Source organism: Lepidothrix coronata, unplaced genomic scaffold (genome assembly GCF_001604755.1).
Source record: "Lepidothrix coronata isolate B3197 unplaced genomic scaffold, Lepidothrix_coronata-1.0 Scaffold124, whole genome shotgun sequence".
In the NCBI taxonomy this organism is placed as follows: domain Eukaryota; kingdom Metazoa; phylum Chordata; class Aves; order Passeriformes; family Pipridae; genus Lepidothrix; species Lepidothrix coronata.
Genome location: NW_016690304.1, coordinates 4,557,163 through 4,579,450, shown reverse-complemented (window position 1 = coordinate 4,579,450; position 22,288 = coordinate 4,557,163). Strand labels below are relative to the sequence as shown.

At 42.1% G+C, this 22,288-nt stretch overlaps 1 protein-coding gene across 4 annotated transcripts in view; it reads left to right on the top strand.

Moving 5' to 3' along the window:
* The window catches only part of ARID5B (AT-rich interaction domain 5B), a 121,377-nt gene that overhangs the window by 64,064 nt on the left and 35,025 nt on the right, over positions 1 to 22,288 (top strand). For 3 of the 4 annotated variants that reach the window (XM_017826152.1, XM_017826151.1, XM_017826150.1), the window contains 2 exons: positions 15,463 to 15,575; positions 21,537 to 21,747. In XM_017826152.1, coding sequence (XP_017681641.1) covers positions 15,463 to 15,575; positions 21,537 to 21,747 — 324 coding nt within the window. Of the gene's footprint in view, positions 1 to 13,836; positions 13,936 to 15,462; positions 15,576 to 21,536; positions 21,748 to 22,288 lie in introns of those variants that run through there. The other variant, XM_017826153.1, reaches the window with a different exon arrangement.

Below are 22,288 nucleotides of genomic sequence, written 5' to 3'. Positions count from 1 at the left end.
AGCCACTGGCTGTAGTAGCCTAGGTGTCCCTTGGTGGAAGAGTGACACTTTCACCTGCCTTGGGGATGCTGGATTTATTTGCTTTCTGTGTGTCTTCCAAACAGCCCAGAAGTCTGAATTCCCCTACTACCTCTTGCTTCAGTCCTCCTATTCTTCAGTTCCTCGCCTTTTGCCCCCTCCTCACCACGCGGTCCCATCCCCATCCTGGTTCCTCTTTGTTATACCAGGGTGATGCCAGTTCTCCCGTGGCAGCTCTTGGTGGTTCATTCAGGCCGTTGCAGTTGTGAGACCAAAGCCTGCCTATTATTCCCTTTTGCGGGAAATAAATTAATTCTTCGATCCCTCGTAGGCCTAACTACAGAACTGCACAAAGCAAGGCTCACGTTCCTCTTCCAGCTAACAGGGGTTTATGTCGTTTGGATGTTCTGTGTCATCCCATCAGTGGAGTCTGACCTCATGCAGCCTTACTGGTTGCCAGCCAGTGAGGGAAGGCAGTTGAGAAGGGAGGACCATCGCCATCCCCCACTGGACAGGAACGCCTCTGTCTAGCATTTGCGTTCCCAGTAAAGCAAGATTTTCTTATTTCCTGGTAAGGGCAGGATGGGAGGAGCATAATAGGCTCAAAACACAATAAAAATAGCAAAGGAAACAAACAGTTTGTGCCTAATTTGAAACCAACTGATCTCCATGGTGATTGCAACAAATCTGCTGCGTTTGACTGTTTAGTGAATACAAAGGTTAGAAATAAGAGTTCACCAGCCATGCTGGACTGTGTGAATGAACACTAGAGTAGGAGTGTTGGTACCTTCCCAATGATGGAGTGGCCGTGTGAAGGTGCCAAGGGGAATTCCACAAATAACCTCATTGAAACTCCAGGGGATTCAAGTGTCTTCCTTCATCATGCATCTTCAGAAAAATCAGCTCGTACAAATTTTCTAGGATTTTTGCTTTCAACAGTGCTGTTCTGTGGAAAAGAGTCCATAGCACTGTGGCTTCAGACAAAAATAGCGTGGCAGAAGACCTTTAAAACCAGGCAGTAAGCTGGAAACCTTAGGTAAATAATAGGACTAATATACTTGCCACAGTAAATAATAGGGCCATAGCTCCTCCAAAACTCTTGATTGGCATTGTTTCAGAGTAAATCCTTATGTGAAATAGAAGCCAGAGATAAAATTTCAGTCTCAATTTAAAGATATTTGAGACAGAGGAAGAGGAGACTGCATTAATCCTTACTAAAGAAGAAATTCCTGTTCATGGTAGTCTGAGATACTGTCGTGTGATGAGTCAGAAAGTTTTTATTGTTCACATCTTCAGGGTTCAGGGCTGCTGAGTTTTGGCATGCGGAATGGGCGAAAAGCATTTGTGGATCAACCCATCTCCTTTTGCTGAGGCCATCGGCAACAGAAAGCTTCCTATTTGCAGTAAGGGTGTTTGAGTTTCTATTTTTAAAAAAGAATTTTAGAGGGGAGATTATACTTCTGAAATCCTTAGTCGTAATGAAAAGATCTTGAGAGGCAGCTGATGAAGACATTCAGAGTGTTACACTACATCAAGATTTAGAGTTTCTTGAGTAAATATTGACCAATTTGACCTTTGCTTTTCCTCAGTCAATATTTATCTCTTGGGACAATGAATCTTCATATTCACCTTAGATGAAGTCCAAGTCTACTTAATAGTATACTTGGAAATCCAGGAGAGGTGATGATTTATCTTGGTACTACTTTTATCTGTTTAAAATTACATATACAGAGGGTTTGGCCACTCATGTCACTTTGTCAGGTTTCCTAAACAAAGCAGCTGCAGGTCATGGCTGATGGGGAGGCTTCTAGGAAAAACTTAAATCCATCAGCAGGCAGAGTGGGTCAGTCTGGGAGTGGAGCAATCTCTTTATTGGAAATGAGGATGAGGATTCCTGTACAGTGTCAGAGCCCTTCCAGATACTGTCAGGAGGAGGGGACTCACCACAATTAGTCAATAAAATTCTTTCTGTGTATTTTATGAAGTAAAGAAAAGAAGTTTTTGAGGTTTCTGACCCTACCACAGTCTTCCAGCAGCCTAAGCCCGAAGAGCACAACATCAGGTATTGTGCAGAAGGCACTGCCCAAGAGACCTGTCTGCAGACAAAGGGGACAGTGGCTTGCCAGGGGTCCCACGCTGCCCCTGAGATATGGATTTGGGAGCAGGTGAGCCCTGACACAGCTCTGTGATGCTGGGCACAGTGGCCAGTTGCGTCCCTAATGCAGTTTGCTTCTGTAGGTCAATATTAAAGTTATTCCCCAGCCCCTGCCCCCAGCCACTTGCCTTGTTATGTCCCTCTGGCAGGGGAGCCAGGGTTGGAAACCCTGTAGGCTTCCTGTGGCTTGAGAGCCAGGATTCAGAGCAAATAGTGTGGCCCTGACCAAGCCCTGTCAAAGAGGACTGTACTCCCCCCTTTATTATTTCAGGACTGTATTACCCCCTTTATTATTTCAGTAGCAATTGCAGTATTTGGAGGCCCTGGCTTAGGTGGAAGCTGAGACACAGCCTTCCCCTGGAGAGCAGGGTTGCTGGGGCAGCACATGTGGCTGGAGCTACTGGGTCATGATTCCTGCACAGGCACTCCTGGCACCTCCCTGCTGCATCCTTGCCTGGATGCACCATGTCACCCTTCAGTGTCCCACAGCATCCCTGCCTGCTGCTGGCAGAAGCCTCTTCTTACCAATAGGGGCAACACTTTGGGGTAGAAAGTGCAGTTACTGTGCTTGTGAGAGTTACTACTCTCCTGAGAGCGAGAGCAACTGGAAAGTGCTGCTCAGGCAGTGGAGAAAGGTGGAGCCTTACAAATATCTGCTTATGCAAATCAAATCATTTGTCTTCTGAAATGTTCATTTTGCCTTCTCCCTGATTATATTTTCTGAATTGCCATATGTACTTCTTGTGATATTTCAGTCTTGTCAAATTAAGAAGTGAAGGCCTTATAATTAACTTAACATCTATACCAAATAAAGTTATGTTTATCATTTTTACAGTTTAATCAGTCAATAATATCGTATGTGGCCTGTGAGATTTAAAAAAAAAAAAAAAGTCTAACCTGTTTTTGTAACCCTATAACTATCAAAGGTATTTGTCTGGGGAGAAGGCATTGAGAAAGAAGAGAATTTTAAAATTGCACAATTACAGTTAAAAAAACAGGGCAGGCAACGTCATGCATTTCTGAAGAGCACACTGTTTAATTTTATAGTAACAGTATTTTAAGAATGCTGACGGTACACAGGAAAGCAGTGAATAATTCTCAAACCCTGATGGTTTGTTGTGTTCAAAATGCTAAGACTTAATCAGCTACGGATTTCTCTTAGGAAGAACAAGACATTTGGAAAAAAAAAAATAGCCAGCTGAAGCAGTAGTGATTTATCAAAGCAGTATTCAAATATAATAAAGATTTGGCATCCTTACTTAGGATGGGCTGGAAAATATATTTGTTTTCATGTACCTTTTCTTTTTTTTCCTGATGTGCCTGATTGACTTGTTTTAATACCGGTGTTATTTACATTTCAGGGATGGGCCTCTATTATGCAGGAAATTGTCCAAACCCCTACAGCTGTATTTTAAATTGAAATGATTTTTTTTTATGAAGTGATTGTGCAGACTTAATTTAGTAATCTATTATTAAATATATAGTTTCAGGCTGTATAAAGTCTTTATATAGAATGAAAATGGGCACATATGAAGATCTAGGCTATATATACACCTGGTTCTGTATATTAAATCTTTTACATATGTTGTCCATTTTCAGGAACAAATAAACTGCTGCTTTTGAAAACTCAGCTTCTCTTCCATATTAGGGAATACTGCAGACTCCCTATGTTCCTTAGCTTCAGTATAATGCTAAATCAGTTTGTACATTAGTCTATTTTTAGTTATGAATGAACTTTATGGAGTGCAGCGCGCAGAGTGATTTCAGAGATTCTCGCTCATAAAACCCGTGTGTCATGCGCCGCAATTACAGCTGTAAACATTATGCAAGCTCTGGGCTTCCAGGGGCCCGAGCCCTGAAATTTCCAGGAGGGAAAAGCGCGCACCCCTCTCACCCTTTTCTACAAAATATTGACACGAATAGTAAATCTCGTGGCATGGAATCGGGTTAAATTGTGTGACCTTGGCTGCGGCGGGCGGGCTGCCTGGCGTGGCAGCAGGGGGACACTAGAGGGCAACTGAGAGTTTGCTTTAAACCAGCCAAGCTGGAGATGGTTTTAATATCAACTAAGTGTTTAAACTCGGTGAGGATTTATTTTCCTGTCTGCAGATTTCACATATGTAACCTCGGAGTTTCCATTGACAGCAAATAATAATCCGACTGAAGTTCTTCTAGGGGGAGAATGCAGCGGGAGCAGGTCCGAAGCCTGCTTTTGCCCAAATAAGGCTTTTTTTGCAGACCCCATGTGTTAGATAATGATCAACTGACAGTCGGTCATGAGTTAATAATGCTGGATGCTGAAATATGCATACCATGTGGTATACAACAGTTCTGCGGGGAGAGACAAACACGGCTATAATTAGACATCTGAAACACAAGGAAGTGTGTAAATTGTTTAATAGTCCTCCACTTAATTCACTCAGATAATTTCCTAAGAACCAGTATTGACTACGAAAGAATATTGCACAACTGACTGCATATTTAGTTTAAACCCTGCCCTGCTCAGATAAATTTATGGATGCAGCTCGGTTTTATTTGGATTTTTCTGAGTGCTAGAGATTTACTGGGGCTGTAATGCAGAGATGGGCTCAGTTTTGTTTGTGTTGATGTTTGGGAAGATTACACTGAGTCCATGGGGTTTGGACTCATTTAAACTGGGCACATGATCTTACAATCAGGGCTTTTAAACCACCATTTTTTTGGTGTGTTTTGGGAGTTATACAGATTCCCTTTCTACTTGTGCACAACCTGACAGAATTACCACAGTTCCACCGCTGTTTTTCACTGGTGAATAAGTGCAGATCCCTCTTGTGCTCAGCAGTGCTGGGCAGTGTCACCTCTGCACCCCAGCATTAAAGCCCCGTGCCAGGTGTATGCAGGTCTCCCAGGGTACAGAGGCTTCGTGCCAAGCTATCTGTGGAAGAAGAGTTATTCCTGCCCAGGGTACAGAGGCTTCGTGCCAAGCTATCTGTGGAAGAAGAGTTATTCCTGTGTGCACTGTGATGGGGGGCCTGGCAAGCCAAGTGCTGTTGGTGAAGTTGGTGATGACCCAGAGATGTGAATGAAGCAGAGCTTAGCTTGTGGCTGCTGCTCCTGCCTCCACCTAATGCCTTGTGTAGCCCTCATTGTGGTGGAAGCTGAATGTAGGCATCAACGGGGGGAGGTTACTCTGTAGTTTCTGCTTGTCACTTTACTAATATCTTCATGCAGGTTGATTATGCCTAACAAATTTTGATTACTTCACAGTGGAATGATCAAGTGCAAAGGGAAAAAAGTGGAAAAAAAAATTCTTATATAATCAGTTACAAATCAGAAATGCAAGAGATTATTTAAAGAATATATTTGTAGTTTTCACATTGTGCACAACTCAATGATCATTCCTTCTTACCTGCCCTTGTCATTCCCGAAAGCAAGGTCTTGGAAAGCTGTCCATTTTATCCTTCTGGCATGAATATGCACGATGTCCATCAGTCAATTAGCCCATCTCATCTGTCTATCTGTGTGGATACCACTGGTTGCGTATCTATTGTATTTCCGAGGTATGTAGGTCACGTCTCCATTGGGTACTGCTGACTCTGCTAGACAGCAATTACACAAACGCTGGCTTTTACTGGAGAGAAAAAGAAACATTGCTAGGAAAGTCGCCTTAAGATTTGCCTTTTATTTTCTAAAGCCCTCTAATGGGAAGTCTACCTTGAGTGTTCTGATGAGTTTTGATCAGACAGGCTGACTTCCATGGGTTTGCTGTGCATTTTCATTTCTTGCTACCCTGCTTGCACTGCTTTTGTCTTGGCTATTACATAATCTGTTAGAGCCTGTTCACTTTCCTTTCGTTGCTTGCTTGCCTTTTTTTTTTTTTTTAACCCTGACTATTCTGAGAAGTCAGTCCTGCACTTCTTGAGTATTTCTGTGACCTTCCTACAGAAACTGAAGCCCCTGTCTGCTGGGTGCAGCTTTCCAGGAGGTGACCTTTGGGGATGGATGGAGGGCTTCAAGGCTGGAGATTGACTGCAGATTTCTGAGGGAGAGGGAAATCTGACGAACCTCTGTCTGATCCTGTGATTCTGCCCAAGCACATGGTGTTTCATGATGAGATAGGACGATTTCTTTGTTCGGGACCTGAATGCTTCTTTCCCACTAGTGACAGAGAGAGCCATGCTGGCTTGGTTGTGTGGCTCCATGCTTAACAGGCTTAGCCTCAAAGGTGTGAATAGCCCCAGTGAGGTCATCAGAGGTCTTTCCATGTTCCGGGTCTTTACGAGTTAGACGTGTACTTTGCTCAATCAAGGCTGCAGCTCTTCATGTTCCTTGTCCTGCATAGCTCAGTACTTCACTGTATTTGATCCTGTACTCACGCAGTTTCTCACCAGAAGAACCACGGAGTCATCTAATCTGGTATGAACCCCAAGCAGTGGCTCATCAGCCAAAATTGCTGGCAAATGCTTTCATCCAATTCACCACCTTTTTTTCTGAAGGAGAAGGGAAACAGCTGTTTGAGCGAGGAGCACAGCCAGACAGCTGGACGCCTGCTCCGTGCATCCCGCCGGGCTGCTGAGCCCCCCGCAGCGCCCGGGCTCTCCTGGCAGCAGCACGGGACACCCAGCCCCACTCTGATAACTTGACCTTCAAGACCCTCGAATTGCATGTGTTTCTTCCTGCCCTGTGCACACCAGCTTGTGTCTGGCTCAGGCTTTTCCTGAAGGGTCTTGAGAAAGCTGGTCATAGGCACGCCTCCATATTGTGCCGTGAGACCACCTATGGGGACTGCAGTGCCTAGGCACGCCTGGTTATGCCTCCTCGCTTCTGAGTGCCAGCTTTTTCTCACCTTTGAGGCACTCATATTACCTAGTGAAGTCACTTCTCAGTCATTTTTGCTCAAACCCAGCACAGCTTAAGTTGTTCAGACCTCCTTGAAGGCAGACATCCCATTGGCAATGGCATCTTCCTATCAGGGTGTGTTGAATTTCCAGTGGGGAGTGGCCTGTGAAGTGTCACTCTTGGCTTGGACAGTGGCACCTGTAATCCTTGCTCGCAGGTTTCGTGCTGGAGCAGTACTGAGGAGCATTGTGTGTTCCTGGTCCGTTTTTCCTTCTGATTACTCATTTGTATGAGTCAGTCTTAGCGTTGTGCCAGTCCTTGTGTCAGTGTGAATGTTACTGTCAGGGACTTTATATTTATTTCACTGATAAAAATATGTAATGCTAGCAAGGCCAGGAGCAACCCCTGTGGAATCCCACCAGAAGTCTTTTCATTTGATAGAAATTCCCCACTGATGCCTGCTTTTAGCTCTATCATTTAGCCAGCTATTAATCCATTCAATATATGCTTGAATAAAATCATGTAGCACTGTTTTTTAATCAAAGAGTTATTTAGTATTAAATCAGCTGTCATACTGAATGAAGGTAAGTTCCATGTATGCAGCTAGTTTCTCTAACCAAGCTTGTAGTTTCAAAGTGTAAAATAAGGTGCTTTGTTTGTTTTTCTTTTCTGTTGTTTTAAGATCTGGTTTCTGTAAAACCAAGTGAATTGACTGGCTTTAATTATATTCTTTTGCAAGCATATCATCTGGCTTCTTTGCAAATATGGAACAAATATTTACCAAACACCTCTGCCTCTTTTTGAATCATTAGTAACAATCCTGTCATCTGTAGCCAGTAATAGGCCTACACTGGATTTTTTTATTATTATTATTTTAATTTGCTCTAAGGTCTACTTGCATGTCACATATTTGTCAAGCATAGATTTTTCTCTGAAGTCTTCAACTTCCCTTTTCAATTTACCGCACTTCATAATTTCCAACACATGTATAGATTTTGTCCAAAAAAAAAAAAATAAAACGCAGCAACTTCTTTCCATTTTCTTTTAAAACCCACATTAGTCAGCAGGACATAACAAAGCCCAGATCAAGAAAAAGTCTTAACTTCCAGCCATGCTGAAATGAACAAAAAGAAACTTCCAGCCTCATCTTCCAAAAAGAAACATTCAGTTTTTTTGCAAAATTGGCCAACCTGATATTTGCAGTTCCTCTAACTTTTCTATTAAAAGCAATGCTAGTCTGAACTGTAATCCATGAAAAATACTACCATTTTGCTTTTTTTCAGAGATTGTCTGGTCAGGAGGGGGGTCAAAACAACAGTCTGCAGCAAGTCATGTGTCTCCACATTAATCCACACAAGGAAGTGTCTGTTTCACTTATTTCCAAATGAGGAATGTTTTCCTTAGAGAGGTAGCAAATTGATTTTCCCCACATGGAGCATGAGATATCTCATTTCCAAAACAAAACTTTCAGAAATGGCTACACAAGTCTGCTCTTTCTCCGTGTGTGTTAGAAAGCAGCATGGTTCCTTAATGTTCCCTGTAAGATTGTTCACTGCTGTGCTCTGGGGTTTCCAGGTCAGGTCTGGCAAGTTCAGTTACAGAGAAGGGAATAAACAAATGTTTGCATTTAGAAAAAATGAGTAAAAATAATTTTAATATTGAAATTGTTCTATGTGCAGCTTGAGTAAGCAAGAGGTGTGTGTGTTTGCAGAGAGGCTGTGTGACCTCCACAGCTCAACGAGAGCTTGAGCTGTTGGTAGATGCTCATCACTGACTTCTGTAGGTGTACTTAGGATCTTAATGAGAGCTTCCCCAAATTCAGTTGATATTGTTGTTTCCCAAACAAAGGTCTGGGTTTTTTTTTTAGTGTAGTCTGATCTTTTGCTTTATTTTTCAGCCACTTCAATTTCTGACCCTTGGATGCAGTATTAGGTTAGTTACAGCTCACTTCTCTTCACCAGCTCAGCTCAGCATGCCTGGGTGATAAATGCCCCAGGCTCTCCTTCTCGGACCCTGTTACCAGGAGGCAAAAGTTTTTAAATAAACTTTGAGGGGTGGAAGGAAAATAAATGAAATGTAAGATCCTGAACTCAGAATGCAGAAAAGGGTATGAGGTGAAGGAGAGAAAATAAAGAGATGGAGGTGACAAGGAAATCAAGGAAGCAGCTGGGACTCCAGAAAGTATGCGAGATTAAGTAATCTTTGAACAGTTTTTGAGACAGAGCTTAAATATAGCAATATACTTTCCTTAACTTTCAGATATTGCAGAATGCCAGAAGCCCCCTAGAGGGGTGAGTGTTAAAGCCATTAAACCTGTTAACTTTCTATTCATTATATTTTAAAAGGTGTAACATGTAACCATGATTTTCAGCCAAGAGCTAACTTTTGCCAGGCTGCTTTAGGGATGTCCTCAGCAACCAGCTATTTGCCACCTGCTAGCAGGCATGGTCAGTTCATGGATTTTGTGGAGATCTGGAACCATTCTTCTCACCTTGACTTTGATGGCCAGGCACCTCTGTATGCCACTTCCAGCTTCTGTTTGGCACCTGCATTGTGAATAGCTCTGTGATCTGACACATCCTGCCGTTTCCACCTGCCTAAGAGGGAAGGTCTCCTAGTCTGTTCTGTATGTACTGATGGGTTTGCAGCTTAGGGCCAAGGATTCTGGTGTCACAGCTTTTGTGCATGTGTGTGAAAGCTGGAAGGCATATGAAGGACTGACACAGTGCAAAAAGATTCTATGAGGAGACATTCTGCAAGGTGTCCTTCGGGGAGGAGAGGCTGTTGATGCATTTAGTAGGTGTGCTGCAGCTTTGCCTCATGCGAGCGCACGTCTCCTCTGAACCCAGCACCACAGCACATCCCTGTTTATCAACTCCTTGCAACTTCCAGTGCTCCACCTTAATCCTGGTTTGTGATTGCTTCCCTCTGGTACACTCCCACCTCTGTGTTTAGAGCTCACCTGACTCTGTGAGCCCACACTCAGTGTAGACCCAGATCTTCTGCTGGCCCTTCTTTGTTGATGGCCCTGGACATTTTTACAAGCTCGGTTGATTTTTTTTTTTTCTTGTACTGATTTTTGCAGTTGGCAGAAATGCTGTTGTTCTTCCTTCAGCTTTCCACAGGACAGAAACATGATCACAGAAAACAACAGGCAGCCAGAATCTGGTTGGCACTGCAAGTTGTAGGTGCATTAGCAATGCTTAGCAGCTATCCTGGTACAGTCCTCAGCAAAACACAGCAATGGTCTTCCTTTCCTTTTTTTTTTTTTTCTCTCTCTCTTTTTTTCTTCTCCTACTTTTGAAGTGTTTCTGAGAAACTGGAATATCAGCAAGACAAAATCAAAAGTCATATCAGGAAATGGTCACACAGGTCAGAGAGGCTTGAAACGGAAAGAACTTTGATCATGAGCATCACAAATGTGGAGCAAGCAATTAAAAGGTACATGTTTTAGGCATGAGTACAGTACTGTTTACTTACATGGTTTGTTGAGCAGCCAACAAGGTCCAAGGTTATTTTGGGCTCAGCATGAGTAAGTGATCCAGGTATGACAAATGAGGTAATGCATTCCAGGCTCATTAAAAACTCTTGGCTACACCACTGATTTTGACAGAGTGCCAACATAGCTTGACCTCAGCTGTGTGAAGGCCACTATTTTTTTTAACACCCTCCCTATAACAACATCTTTTGCATTAGCCAAAATATATGCTCCAGTGTTATTGTGAGGGTTGAACTCACTGGAGTTCCAGTGATAATCAGACTCCTAAAGAATAGATAGTTTTACTGTAACTGACCTGCTAAAGTCAGGTACCCCAAACCCACAGTCATTGTCTCTTGACTTATTTGTACCTCTAGTACATGGCATTCTTGGCATGGATGTGGCTCAAGGGAGGTTGACTTGATAATAGGGTAAGCCCAGTGATCACTTCCCCACCCTGGGGATGCAGGAAAAGAAGGTGGCAGGTGGAGGTGCTCTCTTCTTCTGGCAGCCTATGCTTTTCCACCATAGGTAGTGTTTAATCATGGCTGACCTTGGCAGCTCACATTTTTGGGTACTTCTCTTTCACCTGCGTAGAACTTGACTTCCTTGGGTTAGACCCAGAGCCAGGAGTTGTTGTAGGTGGTGAGATTTAGAAATGCTGCTCTTTCCCATGTGAGAGTTGAATAACTGAGGGTGGTAGTGACAGGAGAGCAGTGGCCACAACCTTATAAGTTTTCAGAGTAAGTGGGCAGGGTAGTTGCCGCCTTCTGCTCATTCTGGCCTGTCCTGATCACCTAAAATATCCTGATGTTTGCACAGAGTGATGTGAGTGTTGGAGGGGAAGATGTAATTTTTGAGCAATGATGCTGTTTCGTGGCTTCATGAACAGAGAGGACCTCTAGCTTTGAGGAAACATCTAGCTAGTCTGAGCAGATCAGCCATGAGCTCCTCTCTTTTCTGTGTGCCTCTCTTACTCGGGGAGTCAGAACCTGCTGCTGAGCTTCTCTGCGATTCCTGGTCTTTATTTCTGTGCAAAGATGCCTCTGGACTGTCCTTGTTTGATTGCTATAGTCTGTAGGCAGCTCACAAGAACAGGCTTTGGGAGCACCAGGACAGCTTCTTACTAGAGTACGTTTTAGTCAGCAAAGATTTGCCAGTCTACGTGTACAGATAATCTAACTCCTTGTGCTGTGCATGACATGGGCTTTGCATTAACCTCTCAGGAGTGACAGTTTGTAGTAAAAACACATAGAGTATTGCTGGTGCTTTGGCACTGCGGGGTTGTAGCCATGATCTGTGGACTCCCGGACTCAAGCAGAGTTACCTCGTACTGTGCATTTTGCAGTAGCTGTGTTCTACCTGGTCGTACCTGAAATGTTTGCCAGAACTCAGCAGGTGAAATGGCTTTCCTGGCTGGGCTCTAGATTGCTGTAGCACAGGGAAGGCAATGTCTTGTGCTTTGCTTGGTTCTAAGTGAACATGCCCTTTGTGGTGACTAGCAAATTTGGGATGAGCTGTGATCCCGAGAAGAGGCTCCTTGAGTCAGCAAAACTTCAGTGTACAGGACACCTCTGCTATGCTAGTACTGATCCTTTTAATCATACCTGAGTAGAGGCAAAACAAGTTCCCAGCAGCCCATCAGGTGTCCCAGTAGATGTTTTAGTGGCTGAGTTTTCCCCTCTTTCAGATACAATAGGAAGCAAAAAGAAGGAAACAAGGGTGGAAAACACCACACCTTGGCAAAAGGCAAACATGTTGTCAAATGCACAGGAAAGGAAGTTTTTAAGCTGGTACTCTCATACTCCTGTTACAGGCACTCAGACTGAAGAGGTGGCAAATAAATGCAAACTTTCTTCTGTACTTATGTATTCATTTTGTACTTTAATTTGCTTTGCTTATGTTCTCACCTTCTGGAAATGTGCAAGTTATCAGGTCTCACTGCCACAAATGCTTTCAGAAAATGATTTTGAAAGCCATATGCACAAACATGTGAAGAAATTGAATCGTTTCAGATATTCTCAGGTAGTCATGCCAGAAGTCTTTCTCCACCAGAAAACAGAAAAATAACATAGGATACTCACTTAGCAGTCCAGTAAATACTAAGCATACAATGTCATCATGAAAACTGACTGAGACTAAGCCACAACATGTGTGTAAAATTGCTTCAAAATAATTATGAATAACAAATTCAAGACATTTGCAGTGTGCTCATGAATATGTCAGAAATTAAACAAAAAAATGACAAAATTGAAACACGTATGTGACTTGTAAATGATTTCTTCAGTCCTAGTCATATTTTCTAGAGAACAAAATGGATGTCACTGAAATGCAATAATCTTCAAATAATGCATTTATTTATAATGATTTAGGGAGCAAATATTAATGGCTTAGTTTCAAGTGTGACTGGAACTGTGTCAAATGTTTTCTTCTACAGAGTAGATACTAGATGCAAGGACCTTCTCTTCTGGTATTAATTCCTATTGCTGCCTTCTTGTTAATTGTGTGTCAGATCTGGAAGGGCTTCAGGTGATTTAAAGTCATATCATGGGGCGTGTGGGATGGTCCTCGTGTGTGCTGCGCACAGACCTTCCCTGCTGCAGCTCCTGAGCCATGGGGAGAATGCAAATACCCCATTTCATAGTGGGTTTGTGCCAGTTCTGCTGTGGAAGGCTCCAATTCAAACAGTGTTTATATGCAAGCTCAATATACCTGGAATTTAGAAACAAATGCCTTCTTGCTTTTAAAGCTTTTAGCAAAACATTAGCAGTGCTTTATAGTGTGATACAGAGTAGAGTGCCAAAACTCAGGATAACAGGTATGTTTGGAAAACATTGAGCCTTGAACTAGTTTCTTTATTCATTAAAGAGAAAGAAAAGAAAGAAAGAAAGAAAGGACAAGTAATTGATATGCAAGTATATTTGATGTTTGCTCAGCCACATCCCTCTTCTGCCATGTGTTGGGCCAGGCCTGGGGATCCATTCATTTGAAGGTCGATCTTTCAACATTGTGGGCCAGGGTGTAGGAAACTCAGGGAACGTTACTGTTCTCTTCAGTACCTGCTTAAAGAAGATGCAACTGCTGGCACTGACGGTGGTTCGGGATCTGTCCATCCCATCCAGGTCATGTGCCAAAAAACAAGCAGGCACCAGGAATACACCAAAGGCTGAGCGGGGTTTATGAATAAGGCTGGGCGGCGTGGCCGGGGCTGGCAGTCTGGCAGCCGGCGCTGGATCCTCGGAGCTCGTCCCACGCTCCCGCCGAGCCGCTCATCTCTGTTTATATGAGTAATGGAGTGGCTGGGGGAGGGGACTTGGAAGCACGGAGCAAATACTCTGAGTGTTCATTTTGTGTAAGGCTGACATCCACACCAAGTCGAGACTCCCAGCGACGTAGTGTGCAGTCACATGCTGTAGCATTCATGAGTACAGATATAAATCAGGCAGATGTTTGTCGACTGGAATGGGTAATAATTTCTTTCTCTCTTTGTTTGATTTTGCATGTTAGCCTCAGATGACAATTTCAGAATTGCTTTCTGCAGTACTTTTCAATAAGCAGAATGTGCTTCGCTGGAGATAGATGGAGATATTTCTAAAGGGAGATAAACATATTTTTAGATAGACACAAATATGGACTTGCACCCATATGCACTTACATATATACACACACACACACACACACACACACACACATATATATATATTATTTTTTTTTACTATGTGCTTGTGTTGGAGGAAGAAAAAGGATGTGACTTTTGATTTTAAACCTGCAGCTTTTCTCTTTCTCTGAACAGACCAAATGTGACAGTGTTACTCAAACTATAAAATCAAATTAGCACCCTGTATTGTGTTTGCAAACTAATTAAAATGTAAAATGTCCCGAAACCACTGGCTTGCTGTGTGACAAATGTAAGATTAAAAACAATTAGAAGACACTCAAGAGGTTTGTGATGTTTAGATTTCTGACATTGTTCTAATCATCCCTTTAAGTAATGAAAACAATGGTTACCTAGAAATTAAAGGTTTAAAGGAAATTATCTTATTCAGTACAGTCATTAGTTAATGATTGTTTATCATTTTAAATGTTGCCATAGTAGTCAGAGGCTGATTTTTAAATCTGAAAGCAGAGAGGACACATAATAATGAGCAAACATCTGCTTCATCTATTATTTCTATATATGATCATAATTTATATTGTAATACTACTATTGAAAGATGAGTGTGATATTTTTTATGATGATCCATATCCCATTCCTCATATGGCTCAGCACAGTTAGGATTTAGTCATTGTGTTATTTCAGAGCTGTTTTATCTTAAGAATTGGACAAAACTGAAAGTGATTCATGTTAATTTGTATGTGTGGTATGTAACCCTTATGAAACAATCAATCACTTATTTCAGTACTTGTCAACTTCCAGAACTAGTTGTTAAGGGTTTTTTTGATCCATTTCAGGACTCAGGAGTAATTTTTTATTTTTTTTTTCTTAAACTTTTTCAGAAGAACTTTGACAAGAATGACAGGATATATAAACATTTCTTGGAGCTGTGAGGAATTTCAATATTTCAGAACGTTTCCAAAGCCAGATGTTTCCCAAAGTTGGAAATAGTAGTTAGTACTCTTGCTTGAAGATTAGAGATAATAAAGGCAGCAGGGTGATTAATGCAAAGTTACCCATTAATATTCAATTTTGTTCTTTTTTGTACCATGGAGAAATATTTGTGCTTTCTCTCCGAGTCCTTCGGAGACCAGTGTTTGACTTTATATTAATTAGCTATGTGAAAGTAGAATAGATTAGCTTTGGGGGATATTCTATAGAAATGTATAGTGTGTCAAGATGTAACCCATGGAGGATGGGAATCTTGTAATAAGCATTTACTGTAGACAGATGTGTACATTTCTGTGACTGATTGTAGTGGAATTATTTATTATGCTTTCAGCTGTTAAGAATCCAGGATAAGACAATGTGCTCAAATTGTTCTCCATTAATTTTCAGCGCCAAATCTTAAAGGCAGACCGCGCAAAAAGAAGCCATGCCCACAGAGAAGAGATTCATTAAATGGCATTAAGGATTCCAACAATAATTCGGAAAGCAAAGCTGTTGCCAAGGTAAATCACTTAATAATACTCTTTTCAATACACTCTCCTTTTTTAGGTACAACCCTGCCTTTGTTTCCCAGCGTGCTGTTTCAAATTTAGAGTGTCGCTTATTTTCTTGGGGATGATAAATGTAATTTTTTCAATAGTTTTATTTTTCACTTAATCATGCCTGTGTTCAAAATTACCAACAACTATAATCACCTAACAACCTAATGCTATCAGCTTGTTGGTAACTGGTAATGCTTAAGCTTTCTTGGCATCTAGTGTTAGTTTTCACATTCTGTGACACACAAACATAGTTTGTGACAGTATCTTCGAATTAAAAATAAACCTGGGAGCAGCTCACTCTGTTACAATGTACTTCTAAATACAAGTTTGAAGATAAACAGACTATGAAACAAGAGCTGCTTCAGTAATGGTTTCTGAGAAGCACACACAAGCGACATTACCCTGATGTTGAGATCTTGACATTTTTAAATTAGAAAAGAAAAATAAAAAAGATAAAGGCAGAAACTCAGCACAAAAGCTTAAAAAAAAAATCTGGGCTATTTCCTTAATACTTAGTGCTGAGCTGCATGTTCCAGGGTTTGTTGAATAGTGCATGCTTTTACAGAGTCTTCTGTATGTGCTGCAGTGCTTAGCTCATACTGCAAGTAAAAATTGGATCATTGATTTGTGTTTATACACTTAATCTTTTAGATATTTATGGGTTTGTGTCTTTTCCTTAAAATATTTTAAAATGAAGCTTCTGTAGTGTAAATTGCATCCTATTTTCTATGTTGTCTGAGTGGTTTTAAATAGGAATTTGGTTTTCTCTTAAAAAAAAAGGCAACACAAATGGCTCCTTTCAAGATGATTTAATTTGAAACTCTGAGATGCAAAGATGGAAAATTACTTAGAGCACTACTTGATTTTTATCTGAGGCAGAACTTTGTCACTCTGAACTAAACAGCTGTAGAGGTTTGCATATACTGAATTTTTACGCCAACTCCTGCCAAATCTGTTTCAATAAATTAGATGGATGTGTATCTGAAAAACGTTTCCATTGTTGTGACCATCTCTTTAGGAAATACAGTGAATGTATAGACCCATTTGCGTTGGTATTGTTGTACACAGTGAATGTCCTGGGAGATTAGGAGGTTAAAGAGGTCAAGTGGAAGTGTTCTGCTCTCAGTTTCTCATAGGAAGGCAAATTAAATTCCACCTCCTCCTCCTCCCTAGGAGTTCAGTTAAAATTGTGCTTTCTGTTGATGACGATAAAAGAGGCTGAAGTTCATGATGAAGCTCTGCCCTTAAGTCACTGTTTCTCTTCCTTTTGTGCCCTATTGTGCTCAGTTGGAGTCTGTACTATCGTATTAGACAGGCATGGTAAGAGATGATGGAGCCTGGTGTGTTGAGTTGCGGGGTCCTGCCAGATACTATAGTTTGTCTGAATGTTTTCTCTGTGAAAGAACATGCAAAATTGGCAGTGTGAAAATGTCTCAATTTGCCTCAAGTCCCCTTCCCCCAAGACATTTTTCATGTTGAAATATTACCAGTGAACTGCGGCGTGGACCATCTTGTCAAAGCACCCTGGACTGTAGCACAAATAGTTCTGCCTCTTCAGCACCTGTTATATAGGTACTAGATAATTAAAAACTACAGTAACACTTCATACCAAATTGTTTATCCTCTGTTTATATTTGGGTTCACCCTACTAGTCAGATGGGAGGATATTTCAGATCAGAAGTAATTCCGCCTATTTATCTAGTCATACTGTGCTCATCATTGTGCAGATATTAATAGCATTAATTATCTTGGCCAGCTTAATTTCATTATAAATAATAGACATGCTCATGATATAATGTTCTTGCATGTAGTCACACTGACTTCACTGTGGCTCTTCACATCCATCTGTGTCTCAGGGCTGTGGATATACTTTAATAAGAGGAGGACAGCGAATCAAACCCTCTACAGCAGATGTACTGCACTTCACACAGACCCTGCCTCTGGGTTACTGGGGAAGGAGGGGAAGTGTATTTGGGGAAGGGGGGTGAACAGAGACCCACCTACTGTCTTCTCATTGTTGGGAACAGTTGGGATGTTAAGTCATCATCTGAAGCTCCATGTTGGACTCTTCTGTTTATTATCCTCCTGTCAGTGCTCCATCTCCAACTAATGCTGACAATGGGTCCGTGGAGAGCAGGGTTGGACACTGCTGGTGTAAACAGGACAAATCCGCTTGTGTCAGACGCTGAAGTGTTTTGGCCGTGGTCCTGGCCATACTCCTGTTCCAGCTGAAATCCCTTTTGAGCAGAAGTTGTGCTGCTTGCATTCTCAGATCATGTCCCTCAGTGTCTGACATCAGCCTCACTTCCCAGTGGCAGGGCAACGTCTCTGACAGAGTTGCAGTGGCTCTATGGTTTGAGTCAGGAAACAGCGGAAGTGGCATTCTGAATTCTGTGGATTTAAGCCTGTCAAGACCAATTCAAGCTGCACGGTTGTAATGACTTGCTGAATTTCACGTTCTCAGCTGCCAGTGACTAGAAAGCTTTGTACATCCTTACAACATAGTTCTCATTAGGTGTGTTTGCCCTGAACCATCAGCAGATTGTTTTGTAGGATTTTACAGTTACCTGACATGGAAAAGTGTCTGGTTGGGTAGGAGCAGCTCTGAGTTAGTTCCACTGTAGGTGGCTTGTTAAAAATAGAGTGATAGCAGGACAGTCAGTGTGGTCCTGGACCTGCAAGTGCTGCCAGGGAAAGCGGGTCTTTCATGTGCCACTTCTTGTTGGTCGCTGCATCCATTTCAGTACTTCCGGGGGAAGATCCCAGGGCAGTGTCCTCCTAGGCCAGGAAGAGAATACAAGGCTGTCTACTCAGGCAGGATCAGCTCTCCTGGAGAAGGATATATCAAGCTCTTCTCACAAAACACTCCCAGGACTTTGGAGGCTTTCGTACTTCACTCCTTCATGTGTCATCAGTGCTGGACAGGCTTTTGGGACTTGCAGACTCCAACATGACCCTCATTGTGCCTGCTTCATCCTCCCAAAGAGTGTTCCCATTCAAAGTGTGCAGAAATGCATTCTAAGGCTTTTTAAAACTGGCTGATCTGACCATTTTGAAGAACTGAAAGGATTGACTTGTTAAACATGGAAGTTTTCCCCAAATGAATCTACTCATTTCGTCTCCTAGTGCAAATGCTGAAGTAAATCTCTCGCTTCATTTGTACAGCAAGATCTAGGAAATTAGTTTAAAAGTCGCCAGGATATGCTTTTCCTGTGGCCACAGGTGGCCTGGAATGCTCTCAGACGTGGAGATTTATTCTGAGCGCCTCAGCCATTATCTGATTGAAACTGTAAAATGCAGGTCTGTAGTGGTCTGTGTTGTGTGTGACCTCTGGCAGGAGAAGACAAACACACGGGTGTACCCTTGAGTGTTCACTGGTCATTTAGTCATGGATGATCCGCCTCTGATGGAACACATGGCAGGAGGTGGTCAGATGTTCCAGAGCCCATCTCTGGGCACCCCCAGAGATGCAGCACTGGACCTCAAACACTGAGTGGATGAAGCATTGCAGCCTTCATCAAAGCTTCATTGAACCTGACACTGCTTGGAGTCCATCCATTGCATTTTGGCACCCCTGACTTCCACAGGTGCTTTGACCTCGCTTCTCTGTAGACAGGAGAGAGGGAGTTTGTGTGTACCACAGGTTTTTCTCACTACTGGTGGGTTTCTTAATATTATTTAATTTGTTTCCCTTCATCCTTTGTCATTAGTTTGCTTGCACAGCAGTGAGCTTGGATTTCAGTTAGTGTTCGTGCCCAGGTTCTCTTTGCAAACATAGTTCTGAGTTGTCCAGTTTGAAGAAGAAAATCCAAGCAAGCAGGTAACAAAACTGAATAAATGTTCCCAGGTCCAGTGAATTTTTTCCAAATTTACAGCTCAAGTTGAAAATCCTAGAATTGTTGAAGTCATGAGTTCATATTGGGAGTGCTAACCAGTCTTTGGAGAAGCATTGAAACTTATGACAATGTAATCTAAACTTTATAAGAGGAAGCTGTTAAATAATTTTTGTGAGGAGCCAAAGTAAAAAAGTCAAGGGATTACAACTCTGACCTGAACAGTGGATGAGGAAATCCAAAGTTCATTTAAAAGGATAAAAATCCCGTTAGCTCCATTGAGTTTTGGATGAAACCCAGGATCTTTACAGAAGTTTAATCAACAAGCATATCTATTGCTAAAAGGCAAAGCACGGTGTCTCGTGCCGTAGGAAGACAGTATCTTTTTGAACCATGCTGCTGGAGAATATCAAGCAGTACAGTGGACATATTGCAGCAGCAAGTGATCAGGAAAAATCCCATAAGAAGTCCATTTCCCAGTCCCTGCTGCATTGCCTGGGAGGAGTGAGCCTGTACCCTGCAGTGACCAACATGGAGGTTTTTCAGCAGCATCAACTACCATGGAAGACTGTGACCACTTGTCCTGTCTGGTTAGGAGCTACCACTGCTTTGTCCACCATCTGTGGGAAACTATGGAGGCGGATAACCTCAAGTCAGAGCTTTCTGCAAAGTTAATGCCTAGTGGAGTATAAAGATGTTGCTTTCCCTGAACCTGAAATGCAGGGTAGCTTTATTAAGATGAAATTAGTGTATCATGGTCTTTCCAGTGATATGTTTGTTGTTTGTTTGCAAGCACATATGTAATGCTTTACACAGCAGTTGTTTCCAAAATGTCAAAAGTGCCTAGGAAGCACCTGATTTAGAACTGACAGTTCTGAAGGAGAGTCCATTGGTTGCTTGAGCAAGAGCTCCTGCTTTCCTGTGCAGCAAGACACCCTGCTGTCCTCAGCTGTCCTCCTAAAATACGAAATACTGGCTCTTACAGTCTCCCTGCTCCCTCTGGGAGCACAAAGGATGTGTCTTGGATGGGGTATGGAACTACCAGAAGGCCCCTGACAGTGCTCAAAAGCCTTGAAGGGGCAGTGCAATTCCACTATCTTGTATTAGAGGACTTCCAGTATTTCGCTGGAAATGTATTGATTGCATGGTCCCAATGTCTTGATCACGTAGAGCTTTTACACATCAGTTTGCAAGATTGCTCTTTTTATTTTTTTTGTATACACACATCAAGTGAATGCTTGACTTATAATTTGCTTGATTCAGTGAGAGGATTATCTTCAGGAGGGACTGCAGGATTAAGGCAGTCTCACTGGATATTTTTCTCCATATTTGAATACTGATAAGAGGTAAAGTGGTTCCAATTTGTTGATTTCCTGACTGGCACACATCTGCTGGGCAGGCCAGTGGGAAACCTTGAAGCTCTGGGACTTGTGTGCTTTGGGTCTCCTGGTGTCTACCAGGACAGGCTCCAGCTACCAGCCTCTCCTTTCTGCTAAAGACTTAGGGCTGTGCTCAAGTTTAAGCTGATGCCCAAATCCACATGACTTGAGTCCATGCTACAGCAGAACCTCCGCTTGTGTGCTGAGAGCTCTGCCTGCGTAAGGCTTGCCAAGGTTTGCATCTGTTTTGGTGGGCCAAAGGAGAGAAAAATGTGTCGTTTCAGAGCTGGCTGCTGAGCATTCCTGGAAGGGGCTGAGCACCCTCAGCTCCAAGGGTTGTCTATGGGAGTTGACAATGCTCGGTGTCAATCCTGGAACGAAGGTTATTATTAGACTTGCTAATGGCAAGTGTATGTGAGAGATGGAAGCTGTCTGTGACATAGCAATGTATAGTCATAAAAATGCAGATCTGGAGAGCATTACCAATGAGTTATAATGATTTAAAGATGTGGCTATTTAAAAATGTTGTGACTAAGATTCAGAACAAGACATTTAGCTCTATAAATAGCTTCCTTTGTTTCCCCTCAAAGACAGTCACATGGTTTGGCCTTCATTTTTTCAACAATCCATTCTGCTAGGAGAGGGTATTTATTCCTTAAGTGAAAATTAAAGGTTACCCAGATCTGATATGACATCTTTTCTTTTCCCAGGTAAAATGTGAGGCTAAGTCAGCTTTGCCCAAACCCAAGAGTAACAACAACAACAACAACTGTAAGAAAGGCTCAAGTGAGGATAAATCAAAGATTGCCGTAGGTGAAGAATGCAGAGCTGATGAGCAGGCTTTCCTTGTGGCTCTTTATAAATATATGAAAGAAAGGAAAACACCAATTGAACGAATACCCTATTTAGGTTTTAAGCAGAGTAAGTATCCTTTTTCTCACTTTCTTGTTGACATTTTAGAATGGTTTGGCTTCTCTGGAGAAAGCATTTGCACACGACGCCTATTTTAAAGCCTTATGGATGGGGGGGACCATATTTATATCTACACGTTTTCCAGTCCAGGCATTTCACTGTCTTATGCCTAGATTTGCATCTCTTCCTTCTGGGGTAGTTGCTGCCGGATATTTATAGGTTTAAATCCGCTGATTATGACTAGAAATAGGCATGTTGAAAACTCTCTAGTTTTCTGTTTTGTAAATCTGCAGCGTCTGTAATGCCTTTCTTCTGAGTTAATAATATGACGTATCTTTATTGTGCCCAGATGTTCTTTGTGAAAGGACAAATATTAAAGGAAGATATTTAAAGGTGGTCAAGAAAGGCACAAAAGGGATCATATTCTTAAGCCCCAGAATGTGTTTATAGTTAATAAATTACTGACTTCGGAGAATATAAAACCAGACTGTATCTGTTTAATACAGAATGCAGTGTTTAGAATTGCTTTGACATGTACAGTTTGTAGTGC